This window comes from Lepidochelys kempii, chromosome 18 (assembly GCF_965140265.1).
Source record: "Lepidochelys kempii isolate rLepKem1 chromosome 18, rLepKem1.hap2, whole genome shotgun sequence".
NCBI classification, from domain to species: Eukaryota; Metazoa; Chordata; order Testudines; family Cheloniidae; genus Lepidochelys; species Lepidochelys kempii.
The window spans coordinates 23,016,711-23,030,889 of NC_133273.1; the positions used below are offsets into that span (position 1 = coordinate 23,016,711).

The following is a 14,179-nucleotide window of genomic DNA, read 5'->3' on the forward strand; positions in this document are numbered from 1 at the left end:
AACTTCCCATTGTTATTGAGAGAGAAAAGAACAGCTTGTAACTATGTTAGAGCTCAGCAAAAGTCCCAGTATATCCCAACTGGCCCTGTGGGCCCTGGCTTCCCAGGTAGACGCTCACTACAGCGCCCGGAGGGCTTCTCCCGTCAGCGCAGGTAATCCACCTCCCCAAGAGGCAGGAGCTAGGTTGACAGAAGAATTCCTCTCTTGACATAGCACTGTCTGCACCAGGCGTTAGGTCAGCATAGCTACTTCTCTCAAGGGTGTGTATTTTTCACCCCCCAAGAGATGTAGCTCTGCCCATGTAAGTTCCTAGTGTAGACCAGGCCAGAGCCTAACCCAAGAGGAGTTAACTGGAGTGTAGAGAACTCGAGCTCACTCGGCAGTGAAGACCACCTTTGTGGGGCATTATGGGAGAAAAGCCAGATCGATGCTGTGATCTCAGTCACTGTGGCCAAGATTCTCAAAAGCGACTTGTGATTTTGGGTGCCCAGCTTCAAACACCCTGCAGGGCCCTGGTTTGCAGAGGGTAACAGCCTGCTTTCTGGGGTTCCCAGGCCCTTTTAAGGCCTCTCAAGGTGGGCGTCCGAACAACTCCAACCACTTTTGGAAACCTGGGCGCATCTTGCTTTCTCAGCAGTTTCTGGACCCAGGATTATGCTCTCCATAAAGCAGCTTGTCATCACATTTACCTGGCTGTGCCACTGGCCCAGTCTGCATATGTGCTGGGCTGGCTGGGACAGGGGTGTTTGGATCAGAAGAGACAACCTCGCTGGATTTTTTCCCCTCCGGTCCCTCCAGGATCAGATCAGGGGTGCTGTACTTCCCATTGACATGTTCAAACTCCTGAACCTGACGCACAGACACAATAATGAACAACACACCTGGTTAGTTTGTAAAACACAGTCAGACAGCAGAGCTGCCAATCAGAGAAGCGTCCCCAGCATTTCATAACCTCACAGACTGCGTGGCCATCAGTGTCCAGGTGAGAACAAGTTCCCAGTGGGCTTTGTTGCGTTTGCCATCCAGCAGCCAGATACTTGAGCAGATCTGACTGGCCAGCACAGTTGCCTATCTAGTGTCCAGACCAGCACGGCTGCTCTGCATTTTGCTGCATTTGAGGCTCGGGAATGAGAGGCAAAAGCTCTACCAGGTGAGCTAGCAGGGGGCCCTGCACATGCAGAAGCGGAGCTCAGGAGCCCCTCAAGCTCCCCCAAACTTTGCCCCTCACCTGCTGTTCCCTGCATTTACTCTGCAGGAGACCCCTCTGGAAAGAAAAGGTATTCAGTTACTAGCACAGACGTGGCTGTGCAAACGAGTGACCATGCTAATGCCTAATGATAGCCCGTGTGCATGCCTGGGGTGAGACAGATGTCGCCAGAAGCCTGAACACATACAGACTGATCAGAGTCCATGCCTCCACTTGAAAGCTTCTTGCTTTACCTTTACTTTTTCCCCTGACATATCTGACCTTGCTGTTCTCTTCCCCTTTCATGTCACAAGTTCTCTCCCACACACCCCATGCACTTCACGCTGCTCTAGGTTGTTTTCCCTACACTGAATTTTCCCACCCTTCCTGGACAGTTGAGCAGCCCGTGTCGTTAAAGACACCGCATGAACTGAGGTCTCTCACTTTGACATGTTCCCATTTCCCAGTTTGATGTCAGGATCAATTCCATTCTCAGCGTGATCTCTTCTCAGAATGAACTGTGGCTGCTCACCAGAGGGTATTTGAAGGTTGGGGGCAAGTAGTACAGATAAAATGAGAACCTTCACCCAAATCCAAACCAATTTTTTTTTAACCCCGGGATGCGGAAAGTTCTCCATCACTTGGCATCTCCGAAGACCCAAGTCAGCTAGATACTTAAGCACATGTCTAATTTTAAACACAAGTAGTTCCACTGGCTTCAGCAGAACCACTCACATGCTTCGAGTTTGGCAGGTGATTCAATATCTAGCTGACTCAGGGCCTAACATCAAAATCAGGTATCTTGCTCAACGATATGCTCTGGATCAGCCATAGGTGTTGGGCTGGATGCAGGAATCAGTGGGGGTTGTTTTCTGGCCTGTGATATACAGGAGGTCAGACTGGGCGATCAGAGACAAGGACCCATAGGGCTTGGCAGGCAGCTTGCGCTGTTATTTTAATAAGAGGGGGTGTTTCCATAGACCCCAGTGTACTCTACATTCAATTCTTAGAGGCGTATTCAGTGGATCACTGGCAAGAAGCCATTCAGCAGAGTCACCGACATTCAAAGGAGCCCAGAACATACCTGCAATGCCACAGTCCAAATTTTACTCACCCACCTTCTTCCTTACTAGTGACATAACTCCTATCCTCGTCAACACGTGCTGGCGCGAGAGCCCTTCTCGGGGAACGCCATCCGCAAAGGTTTCAGCACCATCTGCTCCAGGCTCACATAAATGTCTCATAAACAAAGAGACATAAGCCCTGGAAATGAAAGGAAGAGTTCAGTCTGACTGAGGTGCCCTGGACCCTTCTCCACTTGCCGAGTACCCGTAGCTCTCACTCCCGACCGGAATCTCAGGGGGGGAGAGAAGCAGTGTGTATTTATAGGGAACCGTTCGTTTTCTTCGCCTTTCATTTTCACACTATGGGTCAATGTCTCTCCGGGTGTGAAGTGTAATTATTTACTGGTAGCACAGTAGCAATAGTCTCCGTTGCGTGGAGCACTGTACACACACATAATAAGACAGTGTCCATCCTGACGAGCTTACAACCTAAATGATGCAGTTGCCTAGGAAACCTGTCGAGATAGGCAAGGACTGATGGCCTCTCCAAGCCTGGGGTCCCCTCCACCGACACAGAGCCTGGGCAGTGACCATGCTGGGGGCTTTGCAGCTCTTTGGGGCAGAGCTCTGATTGGGAAGCCTTTTCCTCATTTCTCCAGAGCCGACTGCTGCTTTTAACTGACTCCCATGTCCTATGCGAGACCTTCTGCCTCTTGCGCTCACCAAGGGTCTGGCCTGCCGAGAGAATGACTCTGGGCGAAACTGCACTGAAGTTAATGGAGCTGGGCCCGTTTATGGGAGCTGTGGCCCGGTATATCCAAGGGTTCAGTTATAAAGCACTTATCGAGGGCACTTGCCAGGCTCCACACACCGGGCAATGCAAAGGCCCCCCCAGCGCAGCTGAGATTCTTTCGAGTGCTTACTTGTATTGCACACTCGAGAGAGTCCAGTGAAAATGGCAGAAAGCAACCAACTGGAGCCCAGGGCCCGGAGCCGGCTGTGTCCCTCCAGGGAGCCTTTACCTAAACTCCTTCTCGCTTTTCCCGCGAAGGTCTCGGACCAGCCAGTGTGAGTTGAACGCGTCCTGGGGCGGCATGCCCCACCGCATGATAGCGTTCAGGAAGGCCTTGCGCTGCCGGGCATTAAATCCGAGCACCTGCAGAGAGCACGGCCATTAACACAGCCCTCCGAGAGCACAGGGCATCTCTGAGCGTCACGTGCCCCGCAGCAGGGCTTAGCCAGAGATAGTCTGAACAGATACGAATGGACGATACAAGTACGAATCAGGCCAAGCGCCCCCACGGGGTAAGGCTGGCCCTGGCTCTGGCTCTGCCCCCACAGCAGTCACGCTGATGACGGCTTACCTCAATGTTCCCCCCAACTCTAGCCAGCAGAGGGGGCAGAGGCTTGTCTCGGTCGCTCTTCAGTTGCCTCCGTGACTGTCTCCTGCCACCTAGAGGCAATCGACATACTCTGTAAAGAAGCCACGTTTGCTGAGGGAGAAAACCTGGCGTGCCAGCCCTGGTACGGGTCTGCAGGCACAGCAGAACCATCCCTGCACTGCTCTGATGGGGATATTACCACAGGTTCCCCTCAGCATACACACCAGTCTCTGCAGGCTGGGACAGATGGTGCCTGGGACCCACCTGCAGGTCCCAGTAAGATCCACAGGGATGTGGCACGAGCTGCGGCCAGGGTAAGGCTGTGGGGAGAGGTCTGGAACCTTAAAGCGGCTACAGCAGAGTCCCAGAGTCCTCTCAAAAAACAAGACAGAAGCAAACTCTGTGCACACCGTGGCCAGAGCAGGAACATCACGGCTTACCCAGAACTCAGGGCCCAGCAGTTGTGTGCATCAGGGTCCAGTTCTCTGCGCATCACACTGCAGTGCAGGAGAAACCATCCTGCATTCCTTCCTGCAAAAGCCCTGGGTGCTAGAACACACCCTAGTGGGGCCAATGGGCCTAGTCTGCTGTTTTACTGGGGACCTCTTGTGACCACACCTGGTACATCTCCCCCATGCACTGCAAGGACCCGCTGAAGTCAGCCTGTGGCATCACATCTTGCATTAAATCCTCTGCTACCAGTCACTAAGGAGGATTTGGAGGCTGTACATAACAGGCTCAGTGGGGAAGGCCCACAGAGATGCAGGATGTTTTTGTAGAACAGGTGTTGGTTCCCAGGCCTGATGCTGACCCGCCTCCCACTGGCTAAGACGCTGTGGTGTCTGTCACACAGCAATGCAGCAAAGGGAACACTCTTGGTAGGGTCAGCGACGGACAGACGACATCCTGCCCAGCACACCCATTCCACCTGCTGTCATGACGGCCCAGGGCTGGACCACATCTCCTAAGAGCCTCTCACCGCAGCACAAGAACTAGACCATAACTGTGTCTGGGACCCGAGAGGGGTGTAAGGGAAAGAGCCAGGCACAAAGAGAGGCCTCCTGGAAACTCCAAACCAGACTCACCTTAGCGACCCATTGCCACTCATGCCATTAAAGGGCTGATCCTGGGCTCGGGTCACAGCAACATGCTGCCACACAGGGAGCAGAACTCGAGCAGCAGGACATTGGGCCACTGGGGAGTGGGGCCGGAAGCACCGTGTATCTTTCTGGAGTGAGCCAATGCCTGGAGCAGCACTGATCAGCTCCAGGGAGAGATTCACGCCCAAAGGAGGCAGCGTCCTGGAGCCTTTGTGGGAAGCAGGGCGGTAAAGGGAAAATGGAGAAGACCCCTCGCAGAGGACAGACTCCTATGAGCCTCTCCATGCTGCTCTGCTCCGGGCCCCATCTCGTCCCAGGGACGTTCAGCATCCATGGCCCATTCAGTCCACAGCTGCTCTTCTGAGACCACCAGCAAGCGCAGCAATTGGTGCCCGGGGCTCTTGTGACACAGAGCTGGGATACTCCAGGCATTTCAGAAAGACCCGAAAGCCCGCAAATGGAGCCAGCCTGCAGCCACTCCTGACCAGGGCCAGAAGGGGAACCCCACATCCCAAGTCCAAGCCAACCAGCCTCCTCCAGCCGATACGTTTTTATACAGTTTGCCTGTCTGTCATTCTCGAAGGGCCTGGCGGGGGTGAGGGCAGCTCAGGGAGGCATGCAAATCCCTGGCGCTGTCGAGAGGGAGGAATTTGAAGAGTAATAAATGCCACGACTCACTCTGACCTTCGGGTCTTTCTTCAAAGTCTTCGTCTTCGTCCTCGGAGCCGATGGAGTATTCGGACTGGTTATCGGAGAGCTCGTCCTGCCACTCTGCAGAGCACAGGGGGACAGAGGTCAAAGGAGCGGTCTTGTGCCCGCCAACCTCTCCACATGCCCTCAGGAGAGAGATCTGGGACTCGGCACAGGGAGGAGCTTTCCCAAGAGAGGCTTGGACAGGCCTGGTCCTTCGACTTGCCAAGGCCTTTCCCGCCTGCGCGGCGCACGGGGCAGAAGTCTGGCCCCTGCTGCCAGTGTGAGAAGCCCCCAGTGAGGGGGGGGCATTTCTCCCTGTCTGAGGCAACTCTTACCCCATCTGCCCCTCGTCCCAACATGGAGGGATGGTGGGGACCAGCTGGAATACAGCTCTGCTCTGCCAAGTCACAGCTGATGGATGCATAGCCAGCTGGCATCAGTGAGACCAAAGCATGGCATCCCAGTCACCAGACTGATTCCACCTGCTGTCAAGACAGAGCAGAGCAGGACCATGACTCCAAAGAGTCCAGCGCTACAGGACGAGAACTAGACCCTAGCTGATGTCATGTCCTCTCAAGACCTAAACAACTCCTTGGCTGCTCTGACTTGTGTCGAGACCAGGACAACTTGGAGCTCAAGGAGCCATAACCTGCTCTCTGAGAACCCGCCAGCCTTGAGATCCTGCCCCGAATCTCTAAACTCTGATTGCAACACATTGCCTACCCCTTTGCTCAGCGTATAATACCTGTCCCCGACCATCTCACCCCGCCCCGTAACACAGCAGGGGAACATCTCAGACAGTGGTACTGTCACCCCACAAGCAACAAGTGCAACTGCCAGCCTGGTCGTGCTCCTTTTTCTCAGTCAAAACCCAACAGCCCGACCCCCTTTCCAGCAGCAGCCGGAGATCCCGTGCGGTTCCGAGCGCAGAAGCCGTACCTTGGTCCTCTTGCGAGGCATCATTGTAATTGACCTGTTTGCGGATCCTCTTCCCTTTGCCAAGGTTCCTGGCCAGATCCTCCTGCTGCTGCTCATAATGGTGCCTGAGCAGCTTCTCCCAGTAGTCGGGGTCCACGTTCTCCTCCTGTTTGATGATCTCTCGCTCAACCTCCTCCTGAAAGCACAGGCGAGCAAGAGGGTGGGGAGGTTAGGCACCTCAGCTCCATGCTAACCCTGCCCCGAACAGCCCCTGCCGCTCCACACAGGCTGCCCTTCCTGAAAGGCACTTCAAAGAGAGGGGGGCTGAGAGCAGAGTCACGTGCCGGGGACACCGGTGCTTCCAGCGCTGCCAGCCCCACAGGAAGGAGACTCCGCCTCTGTCCCTTCTTACCCAGAGTCAAACATTACATTAAATAAACTGTCCCGCTTCAGCGCTGCCATTTCTCCTACCCAGCAATGGCGACCTTGGTGCAAGGGTACAGCTGGGTGTCAGTGGCCTGGGGCACAGCTTCCTGCCAGCCATTCGTAGCCCCAAAACACCCCCTACAATCTCAGCAGTGTAACCCCGCTAATGTCAAGGGGGAAATCTGCTGGGACTTCCAGAAATAAGCACCCAGGGTGGGCCTGAGAGAGATGAAGAAGAGCAAGTCCAGCGGCTCCCAGGGGAGTCAACAGTCGTGGTACGATATGTAAACAGCAGCGTGCCTGGTCCCAGACTCCCAGGGCTTTTGTCTGCCTGGCAGGACACCCCTCTGTAGAGCAAAAGAAATGAGGCTGGTGCCTTGGGGGCAGGTCATCCCCTCGACAGGGGAGATGGGCAAGGGGGACAGGACACCCCACTCAGATGCCCTCTGTCGGGGTTTATCTAGTGCCCCCCCCTCACAGTCTCCTCAGGGCATCCCTGGGAGGCAGGGCAGGGCTAGGCTGTCACCCCACGTTACAGATGGGAACCGAGGCACTTGTGAAGGGTCAGATGGGGAATCTGGGACAGAGCACAGAACGCTGGAGTGGGTGCGCTGGAGTCAAGCTGTCCAGAGGCAGCTGTAAGGGCCAGGACAGGGGAATGCGGACACCCTCGTTCACCTGGCCACGGCTGTCTGCACACCCAGCAGAAGGCTTGGCTCTGTCTGAGGGCTGGTCTCAGGAGCTGAGTTCTCACTGGCAGAATAGTAGGGCCACGTGCATCCTCCTCCTCCAGCCCCAGAACGTGGCAGCACTCCAGTTGCGCCAGACCCAAGCCTGTGGGTCCCGGCATCGCACAGCACCTGCCGACTGCATGCTGGGGCTCTCGGGGAGCTCTGCCCACTGAACTCAAACTATCCCACACACAGGGTTGGGGCGGGAGGGATTCCCAGCTTCTGCAGAATTATTTTCCCAACACACAAGAAAATAGGAGGAGGAAACGCAAACAGGGGCAAGTACCCAAAAAGATTAAATTCAAGACATGATACTAATCACATTACCACACCGTCCTCTTCTCGCACAACATACTGGGCCACTTTAAAGGAGCTGAGATACTCGTTCATGTTCTGCAGCTCCGTGTCATCAGTCGCGTCCTGGTTCCGATCCAGAAGCTTCGAGATGGCAGCGTCGTCGTAGTGGATCACACTGCTGTCCTCCACGTCTTTATTGTCCCCTGAATAGCACAACCAAGGAGGAGTGAGCGCACACTCCCCAGAGCCGGGGACAGAGCGCTCCCCCGATGTTCCCCTCCCCAGAGCCAGATGCATCGGGAGGGGCCCAAAGCATGAAGGAATTGCACAGAGCGGAGGAACAGGCAAGCAAGTGACACGTAAACTTGCAAACAAGCTGCAAAAGCCTAAGTCAAGGATCTTTTGGCTGCAAACTTGCTGATCCCTTCCGTGTCCTCCACCCCGTCCCCCGACACAGCGCTCTGCCTAATCCCAGCAATCAATGCCATCAGGGGGCAGCTGTTCTCTTACGCTTTACGTACCTGGCGGGGTGCCTCCATGTTTCTTTTTCATGCTTGGAGTCACGGCGCCCCCTTTGGATGACGGTGCTTCGGGAAAGGGGGTCATAGGGTCAGGCATGGTGATCCGCTGGCCCTGCGACATCATGCCTGAAACAGAAAGGGCAGCAGGGATGTGGGTGGGCTGGGAAGTGGTGAGACAATACAGGCTGGTGAAGCGTAAAAACACCTTATACGCTTCTCATTCAGGACATTTTCCCTCCCTGTCTCACCTTCCACATCATCTTTGAAGAGCTCCTCGGTCCCAAACTTCAGAATGTCATCCAGCTCCTGCTTAGTCATGGAACCAGACTTAGAGCCCAGCCCTGGACGGACGACCAAATGGGTCAGCATCATCTTCCTTTTGGCCACTTGGGTGATGCGCTCCTCCACGGAGGCTCTCGTCACGAAGCGGTAGATCATCACCTTCTTGTTCTGTCCGATACGGTGAGCTCTGCTGAATGCCTGTAGGGAACAACGCCCGGGGGAGTTACTGACAGGCCTAGTCTGACTAATCCTTGGTCTCAACAATCAGCTGGGCCCCTCCCTCCACATGGGCAACGTCACCAACAAGTCGCACACAGGAGCATGGCCTGGGGACGTCTCCCTGCCACAGGAACCCCAAATTCTCAACCTGACAGTGGGAATCTAGTCAGCCTGTGTTTCCAGTTCTTATGGGCGTTGCAGGCTGAACTGGGAGTGGTGAACAAAGGGCGAGCTGTAAAAGACTAAGCCGAGAACCTGCTAGCTGCAAACATGTTCTGCCCTTATCTTCCATCCCCCTCTCCTAAGAGGGGGGCAAATCTCGTTGGAGGGCTTGAAAAGCTTGTGTGTAACTGAAGGGCGATAGATCATTAGCACCATATACCTGGAAATGGGATCTACCCCGCATTTCCCCTTCACTTTTCCATTTTTACTAGGGCATTTGCTTCGTGTCTGCCATAGGAAGGAAAGAGGCCAAAGCAATACCAGAGGGCACAGAAAGCAGAAGGGTTTCAAAATGGAGTCATTCCTTCCTACATTTTCCAAGAAGCATCAGCAGCTCTTTAGAGAAAAAAAACTATTGAAATATACATGGAGTGCCAGCAACCGTACAGGAAATGCAAATAGGGGATGCAGTGGAACATACTCACTCTATAGCATAAGAAAAAGAAAGCACAACACACCTGGATGTCATTGTGGGGATTCCAATCAGAATCATAAATAATGACGGTGTCGGCCGTTGCAAGGTTTATGCCCAGACCCCCAGCTCGAGTAGAGAGAAGAAAACAGAACTGCTGAGCACCAGGAGCTGAGGAAGACAAACCCACAAGGGGGTGTAAGGTGAGACAAGGGGCTTTAGTTCAGCTGGAAATGAGGGACACTGTGTTTAGGTGATAAAACACAGGGAGCATTCAGTCTAAACAAACCCACCAAAAGAAAACTTGATGCTTAAACCGGGGCGGTGGGGGGAGGGGTGGATTAACAAGTGTGTCAGTCACTAGAAATCAGTTACTGGGAAAAAATAAAACTCCAGCTCTCAGGGAAAGCTTGGTAATTCACTGAGACAGACGAGTCCTTCAGACTAGGCAGCACTGTCGTTACCACCCTGGGATTCAACCATGTGACTCGATGAAAAGCGTCTAAGTCAACATGTTACAAACATCCCTCATTATGCAGCACAGTGCTGGACTTGCACATGTGAGCACGACAGGCAGGTCTGCAAAACCCACCCTGGCATAGCAGGTGTGTGCCCTCTGGGCACGCAGTTACCTGCTTCATGAGCAAAGGCAGGGTTTGGTGGACACAGACAGCCAGATTCTGAGCTCAGCTGCACAGTGTAAATCCAGGTGAGCGCACACAGGCATTTTGGCTGGTTCACCTGTTGCACTTTTGGAAAGTCTGGCCCAGAACATCTGTCAAGCTTTCAGGCATCTGACTATATTTAGCACACTAGCTCAGTGAGAGTTAGCACAAGTGCGTGCAGGTGAGCTGGGAATCACGAGCTCAGAGTGTAGACGCAGCCTTAGTAATTACCGACAGACTGAAAAACCACTGTGCTCTCAGACACCCCAGCTGCATCGGGCCCAGCGGTGCTCACACTCAGTGAGTTCAGCGTTCAGTGTCAGTTGTGGAAACAAGTACGTGGATTCATGTTCTGGATTATTCGGATTCTTCATCTTGCGGGCAGTGCCTATTTCAGGTGTTAGGTACCCTTGGGAGACCAGGCTCCTTAAGGGGGGTACATCAAAACACGAGCTTTGGGAAAGTGCAGCTTGCATGTGTGCAGGGATGCAGCTAGCAACAAGCTGTGCACGGCCACCCGCATTCACCAGTTTTTTGCCCCCACTCACGAGATGCCAATACTCAGCCAATCAGACATCACGTTATACACTGGTCCCATCACTCGTGCAGCTACACACACAGACAACGCTGTGTTAGTCACGGGCCTGATACAGAACAAAAATCCCTGCAGCTCACCCTCAGAACCATTACCCCCAGGACATTAAACCGGAGTCCTGGATTGCTCAGGACATATGCTGCCTGCACCATGAATGGAAAGGGAAGCTCTGATTTTTTGTGTTCTTTACAAATAATAGCAATAATGCGTACCATTAAACCTGTCAATGGCTTCTTGGCGCAGGCCTCCCGTGATCCCTCCATCTATCCGCTCATATTTATAACCCTCGTACTCCAGGAAATCCTCCAGCAAATCCAGCATTTTCGTCATCTAGAGAGAGAATCCCACCATAAGGTGCTGTGCACTGCCCCGGAGAGTGGGACTGGGGGGCTGCAAACGCAGCACCTGGGGGGAGATTTTGCCTGAAAACAAAAAGTGGGTTTGGGCAGTGGGAAATGACATCTCACCCCTGGAAATTTAGCTGCCGAAAGGAGCAGGCGTGCGGGTGCCTTTTGCAAACCTCATCGTGCGTGACGTGTTTGGAAGCCTGAGGCGCTGTTTGCATTACCCAGAGGGCTGATCTGGGCCTAAGTGCATAATTCCAAGGCCGCCACCCCCATTTCCAAATCATAGCCCCAGCATCTGACTGAATAGAAACAGTAGCAATATTATAAACAAGCTATTGTGATATTAATTGCCATTATAGGGCACCTTTTATAGGAGTTCTTAGCGTGCTTTGCAAACACTGACACTCAAAAATCCCTGGGCACATGAATTAGTATTATTATCTCTGTTTTACACATGGGTAAAATGATGTTAAGAAAGATTAAATGATTTGGCAAAGGCCACAGGCCAAGTCATTGGCGGAGCTGGGAATATAACCCACATGTCCTTACTCCTAAAGTCTGCTGCACCAACCCCTAGATACACTGTCACCATCTCTCTCATTCATCTCAATCGGTATCTAATAAAAATCCCCTAGTACAGAAATAGATGTAGGAAAACCATTCTGGTCCTTTATCTTCAACACAATTAACAGTTTGTGATCAAAATGACACCGCCGGGAAGTAAGGCTAGAACGCTCACCTGTCACTTGTGAAATAAAATAGCCTTTTGGAGGAGATGCCTTCCCCTCAGAATTCCCAGAGCTTTGGGCTTTGAGTCTTGAAGGTGAGGGGAAAGAAATTCTCTTCACTCACCTGGGAGAAGATCAGGACCCTGTGTCCCCCATCTCGCAGCTTCTTCAGCATCTTTTGCAGCAGCATCAGTTTCCCAGAAGATTTAACCAAAGAATTCCCATCGTAGGATCCATTTGGCAAAACCGGAGCCTCCTGAGAACATTGTAAGTGGATCCTTGGTTGGTGGAGGGAGTCTTTACTTTTGCCATTCTAGGGGCAAAGCCTGTCCACACTGAAGTCAACAGGAGGATTGCCACCAACTTCAGCAGGAGCAGGATTCAGCCCCTAGACTAGAGGATTATTATAAATGGTTGGTGGGGGGATGAGGTCAGAGACAGAGTCTGTTGGCTGTCCACTTGCTCCGCCTGCTGGACGTCTGCTGTGGTTTTGTAACATTACATTGCAAATTCAGAAGCCTGCCAAACACTGAAATCCATAAGCCATGCTGGAGAAAGATCAATGAGAAATTCACTGGGTTTCAGAGAGAAGATGCCCACCTCAGACTGTTCCGGCCAGAAAAAATGACCTGCCTTTAAGATGATTTCGGTGTAACAACCTGGAGGATGCCTTGAACACGTGTATTGAAAAGAAAAGGTGCAGAAACATTGGCCCTCGGCAATGCACACACACACAGTACAGATCTGGAGCTTCTGAAGTGAGGTAACTTACCACAGCAGCCACAGGGAAGAGGTACGGGTGATTACAGCACTTCTTCAAATCCATCATGATATTGAGCAGCGACACCTGGTTCCCACCACCTTTGGAATTCAGGGCTTCAAAATTCCTCGTCAAGATGAACTTGTAGTACTTCCTGCATTAACAGCGATGGGAAAGACGTTACCCCCAACATGGGACTGGCCGAAGAGGAATGAGGGGATCAAATTCATCCCATTGGCTTCAATGGAGTTACACTGCTATGGGTCACTTCATCAGATGATTTCCACTGAACGCACCCGATGAAGTGAGCTGTCGCCCACGGAAGCTCAGGCTCAAATCAATGGGTTCGTCTCTAAGGTGCGACAAGTCCTTTGTGCGAATACGGACTAACGCGGCTGCCGCTCTGAAACCTGCTATGGAGTTACACCCGGCAAAGAACTGGCCCAGACACTTAAAAAATGTGATCCTGTCTCTGCAGGTCCTGGTCATCAAGTCCCTCCGCTGTCCTCTTGGATAACTCCGTCCTGGTCGGAGTCCCCAGATGAGGTGGGTGAGGTGTTAAGAAATATTCCTGCTGCTGTGAGCTGTGTGAAAAGAACTTGTGCTCCAGAGCAGGTATTTCCTGGAAGATAAATTAACCTTTCCTTGCTGCTCTTCTGTATGTCAGTGGAAAGCTGGGACCATCAGCAAAAACCAGATGGGTTCTACCCAGGCATGCAAGACCAGACTTGTGCCCCGCTGCTTGAGCCTTGTGTGACTCCACATCTGCACTGGTGTAACTGAAAGCAGACTCTGGCCCACAGGGCTGACCGCATTCAGCAGTGGAGCAAGTGGATTTTACCTCGGGGAACTCCGATTATTCAGGAGAACACCGGGGTGCATTCTAGCGAGACAGAGCTGTAGCATTCAGCCTACTCCACACAGCTACACCTCTCAGGCTTCCAATGGCTCCGAGAATTTTAATGATTTTTCAGATCCATCATTTCCTCCATGTGCCAGACGCTGCACAGGGCAAGGAGCCAGGCTTCCGTTTACCAAACCCTCTGTCAGAGGACCCGGCCCCACCCCGCTGCCGTGACAGGAAGGGGCCAGGGCCGCTAACGCTTACCACGGCTGAATGCTTCAGTGCAGATTGGGGCGTGTGGCTCTCCCCTAACAATCCATTTGCATGCCCTCCGCGTAGGCTGCAGCCTCGCTCCACCGAGCACAAATGCGGCGGTGTGAAAGGAGCCAGCGGCGCTGCGCCCTCGCGCTTCCGGAAGAGTCGCTTGCAGCCCTTGGTGGTTAGTCGCGAGCACTTACTTCTGCATCTGGCTGAGCTCCACCCTCACAATCAGCTCCGTTTTCGCAGGCATGTTCTTGAACACGTCGGCCTTCAGCCGCCGGAGCATATGGGGACCCAACAGGTCATGGAGCTTTTTAATCTGGTCCTCCTTGGAGATGTCAGCAAACTCTTCCAGGAACCCCTCCAGGTTGCTGTAAAGATAACCCATAATGAGGTAGCACATGGCAGGTCATGGGGGACCCATGACCCAAGTGATTCATACCCTCAGGGGTTGAGTGAGGAAAGCTCGAAGGGAATACAGCGGAAGGACGCTCCCACCCTGTGAACGCAGTTCCAGTTCTACAGA

General features: G+C 53.1%; 1 protein-coding gene across 14 annotated transcripts in view; it reads right to left on the reverse strand.

Moving 5' to 3' along the window:
* The window catches only part of CHD5 (chromodomain helicase DNA binding protein 5), an 80,505-nt gene that overhangs the window by 18,163 nt on the left and 48,163 nt on the right, over positions 1-14,179 (reverse strand). For 13 of the 14 annotated variants that reach the window (XR_012155512.1, XM_073316218.1, XM_073316222.1 and 10 more), the window contains 14 exons: positions 13,851-14,024; positions 12,561-12,702; positions 11,913-12,044; positions 10,926-11,043; positions 9,500-9,624; positions 8,567-8,798; positions 8,319-8,444; positions 7,828-8,000; positions 6,365-6,539; positions 5,411-5,503; positions 3,615-3,703; positions 3,273-3,406; positions 2,305-2,449; positions 690-849 (listed from right to left, as the gene is read on the reverse strand). Coding sequence is in view for 13 of the 14 variants with exons in the window: in XM_073316218.1 (XP_073172319.1) it covers positions 690-849; positions 2,305-2,449; positions 3,273-3,406; positions 3,615-3,703; positions 5,411-5,503; positions 6,365-6,539; positions 7,828-8,000; positions 8,319-8,444; positions 8,567-8,798; positions 9,500-9,624; positions 10,926-11,043; positions 11,913-12,044; positions 12,561-12,702; positions 13,851-14,024 (2,018 nt within the window). In the remaining variant the exon portion in view is untranslated. The remainder of the gene's footprint in view (positions 1-689; positions 850-2,304; positions 2,450-3,272; positions 3,407-3,614; positions 3,704-5,410; positions 5,504-6,364; positions 6,540-7,827; positions 8,001-8,318; positions 8,445-8,566; positions 8,799-9,499; positions 9,625-10,925; positions 11,044-11,912; positions 12,045-12,560; positions 12,703-13,850; positions 14,025-14,179) is intronic. The other variant, XM_073316220.1, reaches the window with a different exon arrangement.